This window comes from Oncorhynchus nerka, linkage group LG27 (assembly GCF_034236695.1).
Source record: "Oncorhynchus nerka isolate Pitt River linkage group LG27, Oner_Uvic_2.0, whole genome shotgun sequence".
In the NCBI taxonomy this organism is placed as follows: domain Eukaryota; kingdom Metazoa; phylum Chordata; class Actinopteri; order Salmoniformes; family Salmonidae; genus Oncorhynchus; species Oncorhynchus nerka.
Window position 1 is genome coordinate 45696847 of NC_088422.1, and position 25213 is coordinate 45722059.

A 25213-nucleotide genomic window follows, 5' to 3' on the forward strand; every position below is an offset into this window, starting at 1 on the left:
ACTCAGAAGTACGTAGTAGTAATATGTGGAATGTGTTCTTGCTTTTCCCTATCCCATCTTTTCACATATCAGTGGTTACTTCAAGGTTGTCTGGAGACAGTGGGCTGAACATGTAGTATATGGTTGTAAGAGACCAGTACAGTATGCATACAATTCGACCATTCATTCCAATACAGTAGTTTAATTCAGGTCCGCTGTCAGCTAAATTATGTCAAATGTATGATTATGAATTAAGCTCACGTTTCCAAATTCTTCAGAAATAATCTGCACTACTTCCTAAGGAATTCTGAGATGTATGACACCTCACATCTTTCTTCATCATTTCTGTGTGACAGTGAAGGAAGGAATGAAGCATTATGAGAGTATTGGAACAAGGAGATCTCTTCACGAGTTGAGCTCTGTATTATGGCACACACTGAATGAAGGCTCCATCTATCCTCAGAGACGCAAAGCTTTTCTGACTCAAACCCATCATATCGCTCATTGTGTTCTGCCCCAATGTTCCCATTAGCCAGGTTTGACATTATCTACCTCTGAGCAACTAAAGCAAATTAAGTCGACACACAGCAGGTTCGGGCTGCCATGCAGATGAGGGGCGTGCAATGACATTCTTGATTCGATTTGTCCACTTGAGAAGAGCGCAGGGTGCGGTTACCCTGGGCTCTATGTAGCAGAAACTGGAGGGCTTCTTCACGCTTGGGTTCAAAGAGAATATAGAGGATGTATCATAAATGGGAAACACATACATGTCAAATTGTTCTTGCGAATATGTTGTGAAATAGACTTGTTCATCAAGGGTCGACATTTCTAAATAGTAAATATATGTTGCTGCCAGACTATTTAGACAAACCCTATTATATTCAGTGATGTTTATTTTTCAACCCTGGCAAAGTGTCATATGTCCACTGTTATGCATTAAAATAACTAATCCAGACAAGCGAGAAGTGAAAATCAATCGGTTAACAATGTGTCCTTTCCAAATGCTCTCCTCCATAAGCGCTATTGTCGGGAAAGCGGAGTTGATCAATTCAGCACCACAGGTGTGGACAGTGCCACTAGCCTATACACGGACAGGCAAACGCAAGGCGTGTGGATGCAGTAGTGGAGAGCCAGACAGACATTGTTGCAGAATGGTACATGGGACTGATTATTGAATTAAGTTGAGTGGCTAGCTGGGCGCACCTTTATTTTAATGACTTCAAGAACTAATGGCTGAATACATCACTCGCCTGCCATGAGACCATCCTAAAAGCACAACTTTATCGAAAACACAACTCTATCGACATATACTATGAAAAATGGGTTCCCTATCTATGTGTGCACGCCATTCAGGGGGTGTGGTGTGAACTCACTCGCTCCCGGTCACGCTGGTGTGTGTGTGTGGTGAGTGGAGCGAACGCAGCACAGAGAAAGCGCACTCAAAGCTCGCGCAGGCACCGGAAAGTGGGGATATAGTGCGCGGCGGCATGGCTTCGTCTCACGGGAAAAACGAACACCGGTTCGCCGACTGGATGGCGAATTTACCGGAGAGCATGCACAGCATCCCGCTTACCAACCTGGCCATTCCAGGTAAGAGTCACATCGTAGTTTGCACGGTTGCGTGTGGAAATGTTGGAAACCTTTTGTTGATCATGCAGTGAAATAATTTACTTCGATAGAAATCCAGATGTGTATGTTGTAGAACTGACGGCGAGTGACCTAGCCAGCCTACAGACTGTCTTCAGACGATTTATCGACACAGAATTATCATATTCCGTGCAAAGGCTGTTAATTCCAGCTAAAGTTTATGCTATTGCCTACCAGGGGTCATCAACAGGTGGCCCGCGGGCCAAAACTGGTCCACAAGTGTTTTTTTTTTTTTGTCCTGAAGTTTTTATTAAATAATAATAATAATGTAGGATTTAAAGTTTTTGGTAAAAAAAAACTAACATCACCAGGAATTCAGCAAAAATGTAGTTTAATTTAGGAAGTCTGTTCTCAAGTATTCACACAAATATATATATTTTTTATATGCGTTCGTGTCTCAATGTAATCAAGGTGTGAAATTGTATTTTAAAATAACAATCATCTCTTCGTGGGCTTAGTTGTGGTCAATTTGCAGCGTACACGTCATTATAGTTATTTTCTTGTCACCCAACCATTCGCTCCACCATAAATCGGCCACTGGCTGGACCTAGTTGCCTCTCTCTGGCCTATAGGCTACAGTAGTCTCTCGAGATGGCACCTGTTGCGGGAAGGCGAAACCTATGTGTAGGTGCAACACTAGTCCATTGCCCTATCCGGTAGCACAAAGGATCCATCATCGAAGAAATAAGCTACAGTTTAGCTGGTTAGGGCTCGATAGGCTATATGCCAAAAGCAGAGACGTGTCTCTAGGTCTCCATCGGCTTGATTTAATTCAAATCTCCTTGAGGGAAGGGCATTAATGATATTACAAAAAGCTTGCAAATTGCTAATTCAAATTAATACATTAAAATGGCATTTACACAGATGGCCCATTGTGCTCCTTAAAATATGTTGTAATATATATATATAAGTGAATCTAGTCACTTTTTTGGCAGGCTATGTGTTATCGATGTGATTGTTGGCAGTGCGTATTTGCCTAAACAGGGGAATATAGTTCAGGGTTCATTGCATTGCAACCAGGACAGCCCATGTGCCTCAAATGAGCCTAACCCTCCGTCACATATTACAAGTGTGAATTGGATGGGTTTATTGTTTAACAATGATCTCTAAATCCCCATTCAAAGTGTTTAAAAGTTTAGACGGGCCGCTCAGGTCTGTGTTTGCAGACTCTCGACATCTATTCCTCATTCAAAGACTTTATTTCCTTCCTTGAAGAAACCAGTGATATGACATGATGGAACGGGTCAAATCTCAATAGCAAAATGTGCATACAACCTGCCTAGTTCACATCAGATCCTCTGCGATCCCTTCTAGGAACGAAGGTTAGAAAAGTTGTATGTTGGCAGTGTTGGAACGGGCCATTGTCTTGGCATCAGCGTCTAAAAGTGGTACCAGCTGTTTGGAGGTTTCGGCCAATCATGCGGCAGGTCTCCTGAGACGTCAACTCTGATTGGAGGTCTGGAATAAGACACGGTTGCTGGTTTCACTCTTGTGGAATGGCCAATTAACATCTGGCTAATTCTAGTGATTAGCTTCATTCACTGGCTACAGACATGCAGGCAGGCGGAGCACAAAGCTGTGTTTCTCAGATCTATCGTTGGAAACTCAAGAGGTGTGGCATGGCATACTCCACTGCTCTCAATGGGGAACACACACAATTCATTCATCTTCAGGGTATTTTGGGATGTGATTTTCGATTAAGCATCGCCTGCGTGATATGAAAGACTGGGAAATGAAAACTACAGGATATCGCCATGGAGCCAAGAGGTCCAGTTAAGTCACACACAACACCTGCATTTGCACCTGCCTTTCCCTTCTCATAGGACAGCCTGGAGAAGCAGCATGCTGACTATAACCCACTGTAATTAACCATGATTATTCCTAATGTGCCCAGTTGCTCCAAGCATCTTAAACTGGTGTGTAGCCTATGCACTCCATTTGGACACAGGCTACTGTAAAACTCTTCTGTCTCCTCCAATGTCCCTGAAACCAGAATCAGCCACATAAGCCATTCACTTATTGATTTCTCCTGGTGCGTGTGCACGTGTGTGTGTTCCTTGCCAGAAGCCAATTTCCTCCTACAGTTTTTGGTGCCAAACCTGGCGGCTGCTGATTTGGTCGAAGGATGTTTCGGGGAGGCAACAGCTATATGTGTTACTGCTGCAGGGTTAGAGCAATACAGCACAGGCTTCTCTTCCCAGCGAAAGAGAGTGAAGCGCTAAACCAGTTGAGAGGAACGAATGGGAGGATGAATGTGATCATTTCATCCACAAGTACAGTCCTCTTCCCCAGAGGATTATACTTCTAATTCGACATTTATAATGCCTGGGGATGGGGATCCATTGAAGTGTTTCTGCATTTAACAGAGGCGCTACGCTGTTACCCAACCCCAAAACTGCCTAGAGCACAATCAGACTGGCACCCAGCCTAGGATGTAGACTTTGCAATTCAAATTTTGTAAACACTGTGAGACAGTGGCCCGATTGCATTTCTGTATGGTGCTACAGTATTATGTGTTATCTGTATGGTGCTACAGTATTATGTGTTATCTGTATGGTGCTACAGTATTATGTGTTATCTGTATGGTGCTACAGTATTATGTGTTATCTGTATGGTGCTACAGTATTATGTGTTATCTGTATGGTGCTACAGTATTATGTGTTATCTGTATGGTGCTACAGTATTATGTGTTATCTGTATGGTGCTACAGTATTATGTGTTATCTGTATGGTGCTACAGTATTATGTGTTATCTGTATGGTGCTACAGTATTATGTGTTATCTGTATGGTGCTACTGTATTATGTGTTATCTGTATGGTGCTACAGTATTATGTGTTAGTGCAGGTTGATCTAAGTGTTACTGTAAATAGATACCACATTGAATCTTAGCTGATTCCCTTGTCAACACAATCTGCAAAGAGTGAGGTGGCGATTCTGAACAGTTCTTTCACTTATGGTGTTGGGTAGGCCAGATGGAGTATAAAGTTGCTTCTAGTCTAGTAGACACTGAACTAAGGACAGTTTTTTGTATTTCCCCCCTAATGAAAAAGGTTACCTGTGGCTACAGTTGATTTGTCCCTGGAACAGATCTTAACTCTCCCAGTGTCGCCACCTCGTCCTCCTTCTTCAGATGCAGACACACATACTCTGTCTCTCTCTCTCGGGAACAGCCTATGTAGACCATATATACACAAAGCTGTGTGCACTTTTCCCCCTTAGTCTTTCCATCCCTCATTCCCAGTGTTGCCCTACAGGAGGTTAGGCTACCCAGGCATTAAATTGGGCTCTTACAGGTGACAGAGCTGCTCTCCAATAACCTAAACTCATGCTACTGTTTATCTGTGTATCCAGAGGTGGTGAAACTCATTTTCGCTCCAGATGAACGACGTCAACATTTGGCTAGCCCAGTATTATTCTTAGGGAGTTCCAAGAGTCAACGCGTTGGCTACTGCAGACATCAACCCTGCCCTGGTTGAACCCCATAGATACACACGCCATACTGTGGTTGTTTTGTCATGTCAGCTGGTACAGGAAATGGATGCAGCTTGACATAATGAGAACGTCTGTGTGTTTGCCCTGCAGGTGACACTGGCCTCCCCCTGCTCTGACTCTAGCTCTGCTCCGTACAGCTGAGCCGGCGCCAGCCTCCACCCTGACCAACAGAGGTCATGAACATAAACTAGAGCAAATAGAACAGATAAGAGAAGGACAAGGTTGAGAGGTTCTAGAAGAAAATAGGAGACAGATGAACTACACAGGGCTGTGATGTCAGCATAAAACAGGCTTTCTGTATACTACTGAGTCAGTGTGTGTGTGTGTGTGTGTGTGTGTGTGTGTGTGTGTGTGTGTGTGTGTTTTTTGGTTTAACTATATATAGATAGTAAAACAAGGACAATTCTAACAAATGGGGACATTTCACTGGTCCCCAAAAGGAAAAAGCCTATTTTAGGGTTAGAACTAAGGTTAGGGGTTAAGGTTAGGGTTAGGAAAAATAGGATTTTGAATGAGAATCAATTGTTTGGTCCTCACAAGGATAGTAAAATAAGCGTGTGTGTGTGTGTGTGTATTCAAGCTTTTTATGAGTTTATCTAAAGTCATGACCTTGTTTGCATTATTCTACACCAACATCTTCTGCAGGAGCTCTTGGGACTATAAGGCTCTATCTGCATTTTTCTCAAAATACTAATGATATAAAATTGTGAACACCATTCAAACCAATGAGGGCTCGGAACTTTAAAACCAATTATATCAGAATCATATTTTTGCAGATAGAACCTTGTAGTCCCAAGCTCTCTCAATGAGAAAGTCAATACTGTATGTTCATCATATATGCAAGATGCAACTATTAGCTCTGCCACACAGACAGCTAGGCTACTTTTTCCGAGTGTTGCCAATGAGTGTAATACACACTTAGTAATACCGCACCTCGGAGAAGTGAATCGGCTTTCCAGGGACTAATGTCAAACAGGAAAGACTTGGAGGGAATGAGTAGCACACTTCAGGAGAATCTGAAGTGTATCACCGGATGAAAGTCTTACTAGGCCAGGGGTGAACTGAAGCGATAGATCTTCTGGGGGTTTCTCGAAACCCACTGATACACGAGCAGGTCAAGCCTGGAATTCATTCTCAATCCACAGGTGGTTGTAACATGTCAAGTATTTTTTTCAAATGGGCAATCTATTTACCCCAGTCGGCTAGCCTGACCACCCATCCACATCGCTCCGGCCAAACGCCACGCCCGCTAGCTTGGAGCGATCGATGGAGCAGCAGAATTCAATTCAGCATGAGTCGTCATGGCAGGCAACCAGCCGGCCAGCCCCCTGAGACCAGTAAAAACAAAACCATTGAAGAACAGCATCCTCTGCTTCTGAAATGGGCCTTGGCACAGGATTATCTGTTAATCTGACAATCCATCTATCCATCCATTGCTTTATCCATCTATCCATTCATCCAGCCCTTTGTCCGTTCTCCCATCCACCACTTGAGCTCCAGGGGAGGGAGGATATACTGCCCTAAGAGGAACATAGACAGTGGGTATTGAGGAGATTTGAGGACATGAAATTGCACTGAAGTTAAAAATGTCAGTCTGTCATTTAACATAGTTTTACTGAACAAGGCCATATTGATACCTCATTGTTGAATGCAGAACAAATCAGTTAGCCATGCTAGTACTCTGCTGGCAGTCAATTGAGTTTACAGAGGAAAGAAGTTTATCTTGTTGCCAAAAACAAAAATGTGCACACCAGTCTTTAGCTGCACACTGTGTCCACAATGACTCTCGTACCAAAGACGAGATAAGAGTAAGAACATGGGAGGAAAGAGATCATTTGATAGAGGGAATGGATAGGAGGGCAGAAGAGGGAGGTTGATGAGGGACCTACTGTGGGAAGCGAGGAAGAATGGGTTTGAGAGAGACTGGCAAAAAGGGAGGGAGAGGTAGGAAAGAGATGGATAGAGAGAGGGTCAGACAGAAGCAAAGGGATGGAATAGGAAAAGAATGAAGAACGGAGTAGAGAAAGTGAGGGGAAGCAGGCTCCTCTCCTGTGCCCTGAGGGGAGTTAGTGAAAAAGTGAGCGAACCGAGCAGTAATTGTATATGATGAAACAAGAGTATTAGCAAATATTTGTATCATTACATTGACAAGCTAGTAGACGGAGCTCTCTAACAATGGAAATTCATGTCCTCATAGATGGGAGGAGGCTAGATCAGGAGGGACCATTCCAGCCAATGAGAGGGCAGATTGTAAGGGGTGGCGGCAGACAAGTCAGAGGCAGGAGAGCAAAAACCGTTTCCAGCGGCACAGCTTAATAATAAAATCACACCGGAAAACAGAACAATCAATAAATGTGCACATAACCCGACGCACACCAGACATAACGTGCACAAGCACTTACAACAAACAATACCAGACAAGGACATGGGGGGAACAGAGGGTTAAATACACAACATGTAATTGATGGAATTGAAACCAGGTGTGTGGGAAGACAAGACAAAACAAATGGAAAGGTGGATGGGCGATGGCTAGAATACCGGTGACGTCGCCCGCCGAACGTCGCCCGAACAAGGAGAGGGCCCGACTTCGGAGGAAGTCGTGACACAGATAGTGAACAACAGGCACAACGCTGATGTAAAGTCGTTTTTTTTTTCAAGGTTGCCGAAGCGCCACGTGAGTCCACGTATATCAGTCCATTCACAACAACCTAAACAATACAAACCTTTTATTTGATCAAATAAGCCTCACGTAAGCATATTAGCAATTACATTTATTGTTGGCCAAATTCGACACTCATTGCCCTCCACACAAAAATTCCTCACTTTGTAGTCTTATTTTCGTGGACAGATTTTGGGTGATTTTAGAGCCTTTAATGTCCAACAACGAAAATGATATAAGAAACACAAATCACCTATTGGGGAACCCTGCAGTAGAGTATCGCAATATTATTTTTCATGATTTTATATCAACACTGTGACTCAAAGTATCGATTTGTAAAAATAAAATAAAAACATATACACGGTGCCTTCGGAAAGTGTTCAGACCCCTTGACTTTTTCCACATTTTGTTACGTTACAGCCATATTCTAAAATGCATTAAATACAATATTTCCTCCTCAATCTACACACAATTTAGAATTGAGGTATTTAGAAATGGTTGAACATTGAGCTCAGGTGCATCCTGTTTCCATTGATCATCCTTGAGATGTTATTACAACTTGATTGGAGTTCACCTGAGGTAAATGCAAATGTTTGGACATGATTTGGAAAGGCTCTCACCTGTCTATATAAGGTGACAGTGCATGTCAGAGCAAAAACCAAGCCATGAGGTCGAAGGAATTGTCCGTTGAGATCCGTGACAGGAATGTGTTGTGGCACAGATCTGGGGAAGGATACCAAAAATGTCTGCAGTAATGAAGGTCCCCAAAAACACAGTGACCTCCATCATTCTTAAATGGAAGAAGTCTGGAACCACCAAGACTCTTCCTAGAGCTGGCTGTCCGGCCTGAACTGAACAATCGGGGGAGAAGGGCCTTGGTCAGGGAGGGGACCAGGAACCCGATGGTGACTCTGACAGAGCTCCGAAGTTCCACTATGGAGATGGGAGAACCTTCCAGAGGACAACCATCTCTGCAGCATTCCACCAATGAGGCCTTTATGGTAGAGTGTCCAGACAGAAGCCATTCCTCAGTAAAAGGCACATGACAGCCCGCTTGGAGTTTGCCAAAAGGCACCTAAAGGACCCTCAGATTATGAGAAACAAGATTCTCTAGTCTGATGAAACCAAGACTGAACTCTTTGGCCTGAATCCCAAGCGTCAGGTCTGGAGAAAACCTGGCACCATCCCTACGGTGAAACATGGTGGTGGCAGCATCATGTTGTGGGGATGTTTTTCAGCGGCAGGGAGTGGGAGACTAGTCAGGATCGAGGGAAAGGTGAACGGAGCAAAGTACAGAGAGATCCTTAATCAAAACCTGGTCCAGAGCGATCAGGACCTCGGACCGGGGCGAAGGTTCACCTTCCAACAGGACAACGACACTAAGCACACAGCAAAGACAAAGCAAGAGTGGATTCGGGTCAATTCTCTGAATGTTCTTGAGTGGCCCAGCCAGAGCCCAGACTTGAAACCGATCGAACATCTCTTGAGAGACCTGAAAATAGCTGTGCAGTGACACTTCCCATCCAACCTGACAGAGCTTGAGAGGATCTGCAGAAAGTAATGGGAGAAACTCCCCAAATACAGGTGTGCCAAGTTTGTAGCATCATACCCAAGAAGACTAGAGTTTGTAATTGCTGTCAAAGGTGCTTCAACAAAGTAAAGTAAAGGGTCTGAATACTTATGTAAATGTAATAGTTCCGTTTTTTTTTTATACATTTGCAAAATTTCAAAAAAACAGTTTTTGAAGTGTCATCATTGCTTGTAGATTGAGGGGGAGAAACAATTGAATCCATTTTAGAATAAGGCTGTAATGTAACAATGCTGAATGCACTGTATGTATATTTGTGTACACTCAGTGTACAAAACATTAGGAACACCTTCCTAATATTGAGTAACATCCCCTTTTGGCCTCAGAACAGCATTAATTTGTCAGACTACAAGGTGTGCAAAGCATTCCACAGGGATATTTGTCCACTATGTTATAAATGGCGCCAGAAGAAATGGCAGCAGTTTTACGGGCACCCAGCCAATTGTGCTATTATGTGTTTTTTTCCGCATTATTTGTAACTTATTTTGTAGGCAGGTGCAGAGGACAAAGAGCCGGATGCCTCGTCAGGACCCGGAGAAGGCGAGTGGGAAAGCTGCCATTACCACCAATACTACTCGCCAACGTGCAATCATTGGACAATAAATTAGACAAAGTGCGATCATGAGTATCCTACCAACGTGACATCAAAAACTGTAATATCCTATGTTTCACGGAATCGTGGCTGAATGACAACATGGATACTCAGCTAGCGGATATACGCTACACCGGAAAGATAGAACAGCACACGAGGGAAGACCAGGGAGGGCGGTGGTGCACAATCTAAGGAAGTCTCTAGATTTTGCTCGCCTGAAGTAGAGTATATTTTGATCAATTGCAGGCCACACCACTGGCCTAGAGAGTTTTCAGCCATATATTTCGTGGCTCTTTATTTACCACCACAGACAGATGCTGGCACTAAGACAGCACTCAGTCAGATGTATAAGGAAATAAGCAAACAGGAAACCACTCACCCAGAGGCGGCGCTCCTAGTGGCCGGAGACTTTAATGCAGGGAAATTTAAATCAGTTCAATCAAATTTCTATCAACATGTTAAATGTGCAAGCAGAGGTTAAAAAAAATCTAGATCACCTGTATTCCACACACAGAGACGCGTACAAAGCTCTCCCTCGCCCTCCATTTGGTAAACCAACCACAACTTTATCCTCCGGATTCCTGCTTACAAGCAGAAATTAAAGCAGGAAACACTAGTGACTCGATCTATAAAAAAAAGTGGTCAGATGAAGCAGATGCTAAACTACAGGACTCTTTTGCTATCACAGACTGGAACATGTTCCGGGATTCTTCCGATGGCATTGAGGAATACAGCACATCAGTCACTGGCTTTATCAATAAGTGCATCTAGGACGTCGTCCCCACAGTGACTGTACTTACATATCCCAACCAGAAGCCATGGATTACAGGCAACATTCGCACTGAGAAAAAAGGTAGAGCTGCTGCTTTCAAGGTGCGGGACTCTAACCCGGAAGCTTACAAGATATCCTGCTATGCCCTGAGACGAACCATCAAACTGGCAAAGCGTCAATACAGAGCTACGATTGAATCATACTACACCGGCTCCGACACTAGTCTTATGTGTCAGGGTTTGCAAACTATTACAGACTACAAAGGGAAGCACAGCCGTGAGCTGCCCAGTGACACGAGCCTACCAGACGAGCGAAATCACTTCTATGCTCGCTTCGAGGCAAGCAACACTGAGGCATGCATGAGAGCATCAGCTGTTCCGGACAACTGTGTGATCACGCTCTCCGTAGCCGGCATGAGTAAGACCTTTAAACAGGTCAGCATATACAAGGCTGCGGGGCCAGACGGACTACCAGGACGTGTGCTCCGGGCATGTGCTGACCATCTGGTAGGTGTCTTCACTGACATTTTCAACATGTTTCTGATTGAGTCTGTAATACCAACATGTTTCAAGCAGACCACCATAGTCCCTGTGCCCAAGAACATAAAGGCAACCTGCCTAAATGACTACAGACCTGTGAAGTGCTTTGAAAGGTTGGTAATGGCTCACATCAACACTATTATCCCAGAAACGCTAGACCCACTCCAATTTGCATACCGCCCAAACAGATCCACAGATGATGCAATCTCTATTGCACTCCACACTGTCCTTTCACACCTGGACAAAAGGAACACTTATGTGAGATTGCTATTCATTGACTACAGCTCAGCGTTCAAAACCATAGTACCCTCAAAGCTCATCACTAAGCTAAGGATCCTGGGACGAAACAACCCCCTCTGCAACTGGATACTGGACTTCCTGACGGGCCGCACCCAGGTGGTGAGGGTAAGCAGCAGCACATCTGCCACATCTGCCATCCTCAGCACTGGAACTGCCTAGGGGTGCGTGCTCAGTCCCCTCCTGTACTCCCTGTTCACCCACGACTGCATGGCCAGGCACGACTCCAACACCATCATTAAGTTTGCAGATGACACAACAGTGGTAGGCCTGATCACCGGCAACAACGAGACAGCCTATAGGGAGGAGGTCAGAGACCTGGCCGTGTGGTGCCAGAATAACAACCTATCCCTCAACATAACCAAGTCTAAGGAGATGATTGAAGACTAAATGAAAAGGAGGACCGAGCACGCCCCCATTCTCATCGACGGGGCTGTAGTGGAGCAGGTTGAAGAGCTTCAAGTTCCTTGGTGTCCACATCAACAACAAACTAGAATGGTCCAAACACACCAAGACAGTCGTGAAGAGGGCACAACAAAACCTATTCCCCCTCAGGAAACTAAAAAGATTTGGCATGGGTCCGGAGATCCTCAAAAGGTTCTACAGCTGCGACATCGAGAGCATCACTGCCTGATACGGCAATTGCTCGGCCTCTGACCGCAAGGCACTATAGAGGGTAGTGCGTACGGCCACAGGATATCACTGCTAAGCTGCCTGCCATCCAGGACCTCTACACCAGGCGGTGTCAGAGGAAGGCCCTAAAAATTGTCAAAGACCCCAGCCACCACAGTCATAGACTGTTCTCTCTACTATCGAATGGCAAGCGGTACCGGAGTGCCATGTCTCGGACAAAAAGGCTTCTCAACAGTTTTTACCCCCAAGCCATAAGACTCCTGAACAGGTAATCAAATGGCTACCCGGACTATTTGCATTGTGTGCCCCCCCCAGCCCCTCTTTCTACGCTGCTGCTACTCTCTGTTTATCATATATGCATAGTCATTTTAACTGTACATTCATGTACATGCTACCCCAATTGTGCTGACTAACTAGTGCTCCCGCCCATTGGCTAACCGGGCTATCTGCATTGTGTCCCGCCACCCACCACCCGCCAACCCCTCTTTTACGCTACTGCTACTCTTTGTTCATCATATATACATAGTCACTTTAACCATATCTACATGTACATACTACCTCAATCAGCCTGACTAACCAGTGTCTGGATGTAGCCTCGCTGATTTTATAGCCTCGCTACTGTATATAGCCTGTCTTTTTACTGTTGTTTTATTTCTTTACTTACCTATTGTTCACCTAATACCTTTTTTGCACTATTGGTTAGAGCCTGTAAGTAAGCATTTCACTGTAAGGTCTACCTACACCTGTTGTATTCGGCACATGTGACAAATAAACTTTGGTTTGATTTGATGTTGACTCCATCGCTTTTCACAGTTGTATCAAGTTGTCAGGATGTCCTTTTGGTGGTGCATCATTCTTGTTACACATTGGAAACTGTTGAGTGTGAAAAACCTAGCAGCCTTGCAGTTCTTGACACACACAAACTGGTGTGCCTGGCACATACTACCATTCTCCGGTCAAAGGCACTTAAATCTGTTGTCTTGCCCATTCACCCTCTGAATGGCACATATACACAATCCATGTCTCAGTTGTCTGAAGGCTTAAAAATCTTTCTTTAACCAGTCCTTCATCTACACCGATGTTTCCCATACTCGGTCCTCAGGACCTCAAGAGGTGCACGTTTATTTTTTTGCCCGAACACTACACAGCTGATTCAAATTATTAAAGCTTGATGATTAGTTGACTCTTCTAATCAGGTGTGTAGTGCTAGGGCAAAAACCAAAATGTGCAGCCTTGGAGTCCAGAGGACCGAATTTTGAAAACCCTGAGCTACTCTGATTGAATTGTATTTAACATCAATAAGGGATCATAGCTTTCACCTGGATTCACCTGGTCAGTCTATGTCATGGAAAGAGCAGGTGTTCCTAATGTAGTTTTAATTTAAAAAATTGCTGGGTAGTTAACGTTAGTCAGAACTATAGTTGGCTGTACCTGCTCCAAAATTCTGGTATTTTTGATCCTATAGCTTGTTCTTCATCTTCTTTTTTATGTTTTAAATGTTGAGCCAACATGTTTTGGACACTTATCTCAAACTTGTTTTCTTAGGGCTCTCTCTTGTCCCTCTTCAGTAGACATAGTAAGCAATAAAATCGCAATGAATATAGAATCGTGATACATATAGAATCGCAAAACATATCGCAACCTAAGCATTGTGATAATATCGTACTGTGAGGTCCCTGGCAATTCCCTTCCCTACTCTCTAACGGACATCATCCTGTCCTCTGTGTTCATTCCTCCAGCTCCCAATGGTCTTTGACTTCATATGGTTGTAGTACGCAGGGGCGCAACTTTCACTGGGGATGGGGGGGGACATGCCCCCCCACATTCTGAAAGTGCATTTTTTTTTAGATCTGGTCCTATCAGGGGGAAAGACAGAGCAATGACATGTAGATCTGGTCCTATCAGGGGGAAAGACAGAGTAATGACATGTAGATCTGGCCCTATCAGGGGGAAAGATAGAGCAATGACATGTAGATCTGGTCCTATCAGGGGGAAAGACAGAGCAATGACATGTAGATCTGGTCCTATCAGGGGGAAAGACAGAGCAATGACATGTAGATCTGGTCCTATCAGGGGGAAAGACAGAGCAATGACATGTAGATCTGGTCCTATCAGGGGGAAAGACAGAGCAATGACATGTAGATCTGGACCTATCAGGGGGAAAGACAGAGCAATGACATGTAGATCTGGTCCTATCAGGGGGAAAGACAGAACAATGACATGTAGATCTGGTCCTATCAGGGGGAAAGACAGAACAATGACATGTAGATCTGGTCCTATCAGGGGGAAAGACAGAGCAATGACATGTAGATCTGGCCCTATCAGGGGGAAAGACAGAGCAATGACATGTAGATCTGGTCCTATCAGGGGGAAAGACAGAGCAATGACATGTAGATCTGGTCCTATCAGGGGGAAAGACAGAGCAATGACATGTAGATCTGGTCCTATCAGGGGGAAAGACAGAGCAATGACATGTAGATCTGGCCCTATCAGGGGGAAAGACAGAGCAATGACATGTAGATCTGGTCCTATCAGGGGGAAAGACAGAGCAATGACATGTAGATCTGGTCCTATCAGGGGGAAAGACAGAGCAATGACATGTAGATCTGGCCCTATCAGGGGGAAAGACAGAGCAATGACATGTAGATCTGGTCCTATCAGGGGGAAAGACAGAGCAATGACATGTAGATCTGGTCCTATCAGGGGGAAAGACAGAGCAATGACATGTAGATCTGGTCCTATCAGGGGGAAAGACAGAGCAATGACATGAAACAAAAACAACAACAAATCTCTGTTACTAATCTCCTTCATTAAGCCATTAAGTAGTGAGAGCGAGGGATTTGTTTGTTTATTTGTGTAATTGCCTCATCCCTAATGCATCCCTCTAGTGCTGCAAACAGAGGACTGTCAAAGTCATTTATTGTCATCTTCAAGGTTACACTTTTTTTTTGGTGTTACAGATGAACTAGCTAAATAAGACACAACCAGAGGCCATAGGGCAGGGTTACCCAAATGGCGGCCTGTGGGCCCACTTTTTTTAATAATATATTTTTTAAGAATATTTTGTTGTTGGACATAAGACTGTAAAAACACCAGCAAATCAGAAAAGTGATTTTGGAAATGTGTTCTAAAGTATTCCCATGCACAACAGAGAGATATGTGATCGTTTACAAATGGAAGCAAGGTTTGAAATGATTATGTTTTGGTCAAATATTACATCTGTTACATCTGTGCAGTCTAAAAATGTCATTGTAATTATGTTCTGGCCCCTGACCATCCGCTCAAGAAAAAAATCGGCCCGCAGCCGGATCTAGTTGATGATCCCAGCCAGGGCATGATGACCTCCGTCTTCTGTTTAACTAATGAGACTAGTGTTGATATTCGACCTGAACATTTTTACCATCAGCTTACAGGAGTGGTGAGAAGGTGGACAGGCAGGGAATCCATTTTGTTTCATGAGATGAAGAGCGGTGATATTTAGAACACATCTCTCCACCAATACTCAATGGTCTTCGTCACCCCCATTTGATTATTTTGATTAATGTGATTCATTTCATTCTAATTTGACATACAGCTAGTCTGACCTTATAGGCTTAATGAAAAGCATGTTGTTCATTACACATTTGATTTCCACAGCCTTAAAATTGATTAATGGATTCATTTTTGATGGATTGCTTTTCTCTCTCGTTATCATCACACAGTACCCGAGAGTCGAGAGATAAACGCAGCTGTAATTTCCAGTGTGTTGATAAGCCATCGTCTCTCACGTAGCTTCTCCCTCCCCCAGGATGTGTTACAGAATTCATTGGTCATACAAGGTAGAGCTGACATTTCATATTGGAGTGATGAATGTTAACTTGGGGTTACAGAAGCGATGTGTCGGCGCCATTTTGTTTTGCACACCTTTTTAAACTACATGCGCCATCTGTGAACACTGACTCACTCCATAACATACCTTTTGAGAAGCCAATAGGAATGTTGCCAGAACATCTCTATAAAAGCTCTAGGTGTATTTGACACACAGGAGGTTGGTGGCACCTGAATTGGGGAGGACCGGCTCATGGTAATGGCTGGAACGGAATGGGTGGAATGATGTCAAATACATCAAACACATGGTTTCCAAAGTGTCTTTTTATGTTTGGACCTGAGCTCACATTATTGTACCGAATCATTTCTCCATTGGACCAACAGATGAATATTGTCAGGACATTTCTATCGATGTTACAGGTGTATTTGTACAGAAACATAAAAGGACCCTTTGCCAAAAAGGCACACTGCTGTCTCTATTATACTCCAAGGCCTTGTGTTGGAGCAGAGAACATTGCTTTATGTGAGTCTTAGAAGGATGCCGACTGTACGGTTGATGTGCAGTCAAGCGAGTGTCCGTGTCTGACGGTCTGTGTAGGGTGAAGGTTTCTCTCTGTGTTCTGTGACCGTGCTGTTATGTTTGCTGTGTAGCCCCTGGGAGTTATTGTTGTGTGTTCCTTTTGACTCACCGCTGATGTCCTATAGGGGCCAGCGTACGTTGGCAAAAGAGTTGTTGTTATGCTAGCTCACGAACGTGAGGATGTTAGAGTTGTAGCTAATAAACCTGAGCTGTTTATCAACAACTATGTCTTGTTCTTCCTACATAACATTGCTGATGATGACACATGCAGTTTGTTTGCCTGTGGAGAGGTTGTTGTCATCTTCACTGAGTGAAACTGAGTGAAGCTCAGTGAAGTTCAAGCTACAGTGATCGTCTCAGTTGTGGTTATGGAAACTCTTTGGGCTTTGTAACCGTATGGAAGAAGTGTAGTGTGGTTAGCCCTGTAGTGTGGGTTTGCCCTGTAGTGGGAGAGGAGAGGGAAGGGAGAGGAGAGGAGAGGAGAGGAGAGGAGAGGGAAGGGAAGGGAAGGGAAGGGAGATGAGAGGAGAGGAGAGGAGAGGAGAGGAGAGGAGAGGAGAGGAGAGGAGAGGAGAGGAGAGGAGAGGAGAGGAGAGGAGAGGAGAGGAGAGGAGAGGAAAGAAGGGGAAAGGGAGAGGAAATGCGGAGGAGAGGTGAAGGAGAGGGAGAGGAGAGGGAAAGGGAGGGAGGGAGAGGAGGGGAGAGGGGATGGAGAGGCGGGCGAGACGAGAGGAGAAGAGGGGGAGACAGAGAGGAGAGCGTCTCAGGGCTGACTATAATTAGAGAGTTGACTTCTCTGTTTAGACAGGAGGACAGGGGGAGAGGGCACTACTCACTCCTCTCAACCCACTGGCATTGTTCTATTATCACTGAGATACTGTTCTTCACTTTGTCAAGTCAAGTCACAACTGTCCCTATACACACACACACACACACACACACACACACACACACACACACACACACACACACACACACACAAATGCTAACACACGTTTTCCTCCGCTCAGCCATAACCCATACTCTATATTGTGTTGCCTGCCTGCCTCCGGAGGACCTGCTCCTCTCCCCCGTTGACCACCTCCTCCCTCTGCTCAAGTCATGTGGCTTCCTCTTGACTGCCACTCCATCTGTTGGAGGATTGAAAAAAGAAAATGTCCAACTGTGGCTGAACATCGTAGCCCAGGCCTACGCTGTCATATAGCTGTTTAATTGGATTCTTGTTTGTTTTGAGATTCTTTATGTAATTAAAAGCGTTATATAATAATAATAATAATTCTATCCCCCCCAGGTTCCCATGACTCCTTCAGTTTCTACATAGACGAGTCCTCTCCGGTGGGTCCTGAGCAGACTGACGCTGTCCAAAACTTTGTGTCGGTCTTTGGCACGGTGGCCAAGAAGCTGATGCGTAAATGGCTGGCCACTCAGACTATGAACTTCTCCAGCCAGCTGGAGGCCGGCGTCCGCTTCTTTGACCTGCGCATTTCCACCAAGCCCCGGGACCCAGACAACGAACTCTTCTTCGCTCATGGCCTCTTCAGCGCCACGGTGAATATAATTACTCCCTGCGACTCTATTTCCTCCTACAGAACCTCAGGTGTTTTTCCTGACCGCCTGACCTGACCAGAAAGAAAACTCTGGACCATAGTTATTTTCTATACAGGTCAAGAGGTCAGGAAAAACTCTGGACCTTAATTCAGTGAGTACTGGTCTGACACCATATTTGCTCCCTTGTGGGGTGTGTGTTGTGCTTCCAGGTGAGAGAAGGTCTGGAGCAGATTAGCTCCTTCCTGTCGGCCCATGCCAGAGAGGTTGTGTTCCTGGACTTTAACCACTTCTACGGGGTTCAGAACCTGCACCATGAGAAGTTGGTCTCAATGCTGAGAGACGTGTTCGGGGAGAAACTCGCCCCCGTCGTCTTCGCTCAGGAGGTAAGATACTCTACTGTACAAACAAATGAAACACCTTCAATCTCCGTGCTCCCTCAAGAGCATATGGTGATCACCTTGGCTCCACAGCCCTATGGCCCTGGAGGTTCCTAAAGACAAAACCTCTCCCTACACTCCTCCCTCCCTCTAGGTGAGTCTCCAGTACCTGTGGGAGAAAGAGTACCAGGTGTTGGTGTTCTACCACAGTCCTATGGCCCTGGAAGTGCCATTTCTATGGCCTGGTCAGATGATGCCTGCTCCCTGGGCCAACACCACTGACCCTGAAAAGCTGATCCAGTTCCTCCAGGCCTCTGTGGCTGACCGCAGGTCTGTATGGCCCTCTATCTTTCACCTATCCGTCTATTCCTGGACAGTGTGTTAAACCTTTAGGGAAAGCACTTCCAGATAGATGTAGGCTCTTAATTTGATCGCCCTGTTGCAGGAGAACATTCCTGCAATGCAGGACATTTTACACTTGTAGTGTGTTTGAGGTTTGAAAAGGCTTCTGAAATGTCTGACTTTGCCCTTACAAAAAATGTATCAACCCCTACAAAAATGATTATAGTCCACATTATAATTCACATTTCCTGTTGCTGCAGGATGATGTTCCTGATGTAGAAAGCTGGCTCCATTTAAGATCCTACTTTCATCTTTAATTGTGCCTGTATAGTAAAGTTTGATGTGATTTGTGTAATGCAGGAGGAAGGGAACATTCTTTGTCTCCCAAGTGGTCCTCACACCTAAGGCCAGCACCGTCATGAAAGGAGTAGCCAGCGGACTGAGGGAGACCATTACAGAGAGGTGAGCTGGTTTGTTTCTCTATGTATTTATGTATGTAATGTAATGTATGTATGTATGAATACAGTTGAAGTTGGAAGTTTACATACACTTAGGTTGGTGTCATTAAAACTCGTTTTTCAACCACTCCACACATTTCTTGTTAAAAAACGATAGTTTTGGCAAGTCGGTTAGGACAGCTAATTTGTGCACGACACAAGTCATTTTTCCAAAAATTGTTAACAGACAGATTATTTCACTTATAGTTCACTGTATCACAATTCCAGTGTGTCAGAAGTTTACATACGCTAAGTTGACTGTGACTTTAAACAGCTTGGACAATTCCAGAAAATGATGTCATGACTTTAGAAGCTTCTGATAGGCTAATTGACAACATTTGAGTCAATAGGAGGTGTACTTGTGGATGTATTTCAAGGCCTACCTTCAAACTCAGTGCCTCTTTGCTTGACATCATGGGAAAATCAAAAGAAATCAGCCAAGGCCTCAGAAAAACAATTGTAGACTTCCACAAGTCTGGTTCATCCTTGGGAGCAATTTCCAAATGCCTGAAGGTACCACGTTCATCTGTACAAACAATAATACGCAAGTTTAAACACCATGGAACCACGCAGTCATCATACCGCTCAGGAAGGAGACGCGTTCTGTCTCCTAGAGATGAATGTACTTTAGTGCGAAAAGTGCAGATCAATTCCAGAACAACAGCAAAGGACCTTGTGAAGATGCTGGAGGAAACAGGTACAAAAGCATCTATATCCACAGTAAAACGAGTCCTATATCGACATAACCTGAAAGGCCGCTCAGCAAGGAAGAAGCCACTGCTCCAAAACCGCCATAAAAAAGTCAGCCTACGGTTTGCAACTGCACATGGGGACAAAGATCGCACTTTTTGGAGAAATGTCCTCTGGTCTGATGAAACAAAAATAGAACTGTTTGGCCATAATGACCATCGTTATGTTTGGAGGAAAAAGGGGGAGGCTTGCAAGCCGAAGAACACCATCCCAACCGTGAAGCATGGGGGTGGCAGCATCATGTTGTGGGGGTGCTTTGCTACAGGAGGGACTGGTGCACTTCACAAAATAGATGGCATCATGAGGAAGGAAAATTATGTGAATATATTGAAGCAACATCTCAAGACATCAGTCAGGAAGTTAAATGGGTCTTCCAAATGAAAAATGACCCCAAGCATACTTCCAAAGTTGTGGCAAAATGTCTTAAGGACAACAAAGTCAAGGTATTGGAGTGGCCATCACAAAGCCCTGACCTCAATCCCAAATGAAATTTCTGGGCAGAACTGAAAAAGCGTGTGTGAGCAAGGAGGCCTATTAACCTGACTCATTTACACCAGCTCTGTCAGGAGAAATGGGCCAAAATTCACCCAATTTATTGTGGGAAGCTTGTGGAAGGCTACCCAAAACGTTTGACCCAAGTTAAACAATTTCAAGGCAATGCCACCAAATACTAATTGAGTAATTGAGTGGATGTACACTTCTGACCCACTGGGAATGTGATGAAAGAAATAAAAGCTGAAATAAATCATTCTCTGTACTATTATTCTGACATTTCACATTCTTAAAATAAAGTGGTGATCCTAACTGGCCTAAAACAGGGAATTTTTACTGGGATTAAATGTCAGGAATGGTGAAAAACTGAGTTGAAATGTATTTGGCTAAGGTGTATGTAAACTTCCGACTTCAACTGTATGTGTGTGTGTGTGTGTGTGTGTGTGTGTGTGTGTGTGTGTGTGTGTGTGTGTGTGTGTGTGTGTGTGTGTGTGTGTGTGTGTATGTGTGTGTGCGGTTATAAAGGACATTTGTGAGTTATTTCATGTTCAATGTGGGAGAGAAATTGAGACGAGAAACAACACACACACACACACTATGAGTCACTGTGGCAAAAGGTATATATATGTATCTTCAGGAATATGACACCGGCCTCACTTGCTCCGTGATGACAACACTGTGGGGATACTGAGTTTTTCGCCCTATTTCTATCGTCTCTTTTTTGTCTCTATATATCCTTTTTTTTCTCTCAAATTTTTCCCATTTCATTGCTTGGAGATTAAATATTAAATATTGCATTCAATAACTGTGCTGATTGTTTAATTTAATATTTTCATAAATTGTGGACTAATTCCAATTGATCTCAAGAAGAACATTGGGTTTACTGTCAATTGAACAATGTGCATTCAAATCCAGGACTGTAGCTATAATCCAGGACACCAGCTATAATCTTAATCTGAGGAGAACTTTCCTGCAATGGCAGAAATGTACAACTTGATTTGTATTTGAGGTTTAAAAAGGCTTGTGAACTTTTCCCTTACCAAACATGTATCAACCCCAACAAATATTTCCATAAATTGTAATCCACATAACAATTCACATTTCCTGTTGCTGCAGGATAGTTGTCCTGCTGCAGCAAACTGGCTCAAATTAAGATCCTACATCTGTACAGAGTATATAATAATATCTCGCCCCCCACATGATTGCACCCAGCAGTCTGTCAGACAGCGCAGACAGCCCTTATCATGCTGACTCATACTGGCCCTTAACCGGTCTAGCTGCTCACCAGCCAGCTCACTGTTACACCAACCAACTGTGAATCATCAAACAGTACATACCTCTCTCTATCTCGCTCTGTCACTCTCTCTCGCGCTCTTTCCTTTTCCTTAACCCCATCCTATTCACTGACTATGCATAACACCTTGAGTGCACAAAAGACAAAAATACAGAGATGCAACTATGTGTGTGTGTGTACATGGTTTCACATCCACATGGACTCCCCTGCAGGGCTCTTCCAAGTATGATGCTGTGGATTCGGGCCCAGAGGCCAGGAGAGAGCGGCATCAACATCATCACAGCTGACTTTGTGGAGCTGGGAGACTTCATCAGCGCTGTCATCACGCTCAACTATCATATGGATGATGAGGAGGAAAATGCCACCTGAGACTGAAAGACAGGGGGTGCCAAAGAGTCAAGTCCTCAGCTCAGTCTCACTTTCTCTTTGGTTTTCATTTTCAGGAGAGGCGTTCCTCTGACTTATTGTATAGGGCTATCAGAGTTTACAGAGGAAGTGAGAGAGAGGGAGGGAGAGAGAGAGAGGGAGGAGGGAGAAGGAGACGTTAAGATAGGAGGAGAAAGGAAGGTGGAGGTGGAGATAGGGAGGATGGACTTTGGTGCTCGTTTAGAGCGCCGAAAGTGAATGAGAAATGTTTGGTTTTATCTGTTTTGGGGGTCAAAAGGGCAATTGGTTTTTAACGACGCTTCGCTTGGCTTCGCTTCAAATCTGCTGTAACGATAACTGCTTCTATCCTCCAATCACACAAGCTCGTGTTTCTGGCATTTCCATCTCTTGTGAGGCTTAGGCTAGCTTATTAGCATATTCTACAGACATAAATGTTGTTGGTATTTTAGTGACAGTGATGGCCAACCTACATCAAAACTCATTTTCATTGGTGCCAGTAATACATCTGATTGCCGTCAACCTGATTAACATGTCAACTACTCACACATGGCTGTAGAATTTACTTTATGATGGATGGATGGATTGGTTGATTGATGGATGGAGCTTCCCAAATAGTTATTATAGTTTTTCGATCTCTTTCTACATTTACTGATTATTTTGTCTCTGTATCAGTCCTGTCACCACAATGCGTAAATTGATAACTTCTCCTTGCAGGACATTGATTTAGCTCCTAGACCACCTGTAACAGCACTTTCCCTATGTGACAGATTGCCAGACCGATTGATATTTGTGTGTCTTTTGATTGATTGCCTCTCCCGAGTGCCCTCTGTAGCGTATTGTAGATCAGTGTTTCCCAACCCTGGTCCTCAAGCTCCCCCAACAGTACACATTTGTATTGTAACCCTGGACAAGCACACCTGATTCAACTTGTCAACTACTCATCAAGTCCTCAATGAGTTGAATGAGGTGTGTTTGTCAAGGGCTACAACAAAACTGTGAACTGTTGGGGGTACTTGAGGACCAGGGTTGGGAAACACTGTTGTAGATGACCATAAAACAGGTTTAATTTCATGTTTCTCGTAATGGGCTTGATATCATTCTAATCTCATGTAGGTGTCTGTTGTACTGGAATATTCACCACAATATTAGATTATTTTTTTTAAATCATTGAACTTTTCTTCTGTTCATTTACTTGTATTGAATATAATAGAACAGCTATCTGTTGCTTCACTATTACTCATGTGTTTGCCTGCTTAATTGCATTCAGTCTAGTAGAAAGATGTTTCCCTTGCTTTACTCTGCACCTATTCAGGACAAACTGTTCTATTTGAAGTGGCACTTGCGGCGTAGTGAAGACTACAATACGTGTCACATTTCCTTTGCTAAAATTTGTTTTGCACATTATGCAAGAACTTCGCATATATATCAAAAGCTTTGCCTCATCCCCCCCCCCCCCCCCCCCCAAAATGTTACGATTATTAGTGCATCTTTTACAGAGAATGTATAAATGGTTATGTAAACTGAAATGTTTATTGTGAACCAAAAGAAGGAGGAAATGTTACATTTTGAATATGTGAATGTGTGTCCTGTACGAAATTGTGCCATTTCCAACTTTTTTCAGTGTGTGTGTGTGTGTGTTTATGTAAGAGAGGGACAGACAGACACAGACACAGACACAGACAGACAGACAGACAGACAGACAGACAGACAGACAGACAGACAGACAGACAGACAGACAGACAGACAGACAGACAGACAGACAGACAGACAGACAGACAGACAGACAGACAGACAGACAGACAGACAGACAGACAGACAGACAGACAGACAGAATTTAATTGAGTGTTTGTATGTTTTGTGTGTATTGTTCAGAGGTATGAACATTTTCATACAATTTGTATGTGTTAATGACTTCATCCTTATCACTTAATCTTAAAATATATTTTATATCATGTGAAAAGTTTGTATATAAAGTGCAATGGATTTACTGCCATGTAATTGTAAATGAAAATGAATGCCAAGAATTATCCATAAGAAAGGCTTCTACAGAAATATCTCAGTTGTAATAACACACAAATATATGGCCAATATGAGTTTTGTCCATATCTCTGAAAGTCAAATACACTTCCAAAATATATTTTTTGTAATTAATTAACTATGTGCAAGAATCAAAATATATTTGTAAATATATTTCTTGTCACTTAGTGGATTAATACATTTTGGATGCTATCCTAACCTGACTATAACTACTTGAGTTGTTTGTGTTCATCTCAAGTAAGAAAATACTCAAGACCCTTTAACATTTATCACCAAAATGTGTACACTGCACTGCAAACATGATAAGTTAGGATATTCAATAACAACAACAATTATTATCAGTCCCAAATAGGTCATGTCCAATGTTTCGCTTAAACTCTGAGATGGTAATATACCTAACAAACAAACTAGTGCAATACACAGTGTACAAAGACACCTACATACATGTATTTACTTATAAAGATGATTATTTATAAGTCATCTAATGTTGACATAATTATACCCTCCATATTGTATTCCTTACCTTTCTGTCCATTTTTGATGTGATGAGTCCATTGCTGTGAAATTGTTGTAAAGACCAAACCTTGTTGTGTTGCAATGAAACTGATTCTGTTTTAAGTGGAAGATGACTAATCAAATAAAGCTTCTAAGCCTGTATAGTATGTTGATGAGACTCTCCATGATCCTATTTTCATTATTTCACATGGGAGGGAAGAACAAAAGATAAGAGACTTCTTGAGCTGAGGGACTGACTTCGACTGCTCACAATTCAATTGTTCACATCAGAAGCATATCTCCAGATTTGCCTTGACTTTCTACCTACTCAAAAAGAGCCTCCGGGAACCATCCTTGCCAGTTACCAGGGTGACCAGGAGAGGCACATGCTGTGACCTTGTTGTGGTGT

The 25213-nt window shown here is 43.6% G+C and overlaps 1 protein-coding gene across 1 annotated transcript; it reads left to right on the plus strand.

The window, feature by feature from the left end:
• The first annotated feature begins 55 nt into the window (after positions 1-55).
• On the plus strand, positions 56-23727 carry plcxd3 (phosphatidylinositol-specific phospholipase C, X domain containing 3). Its single transcript, XM_029638392.2, has 6 exons — positions 56-1569; positions 17877-18133; positions 18343-18516; positions 18665-18840; positions 19213-19314; positions 22098-23727. Exons 1-6 carry the CDS (start codon positions 1467-1469, stop codon positions 22252-22254), a joined length of 969 nt encoding a protein of 322 aa, XP_029494252.1. The 5' UTR covers positions 56-1466; the 3' UTR covers positions 22255-23727.
• The last annotated feature ends 1486 nt before the right edge of the window (positions 23728-25213 follow it).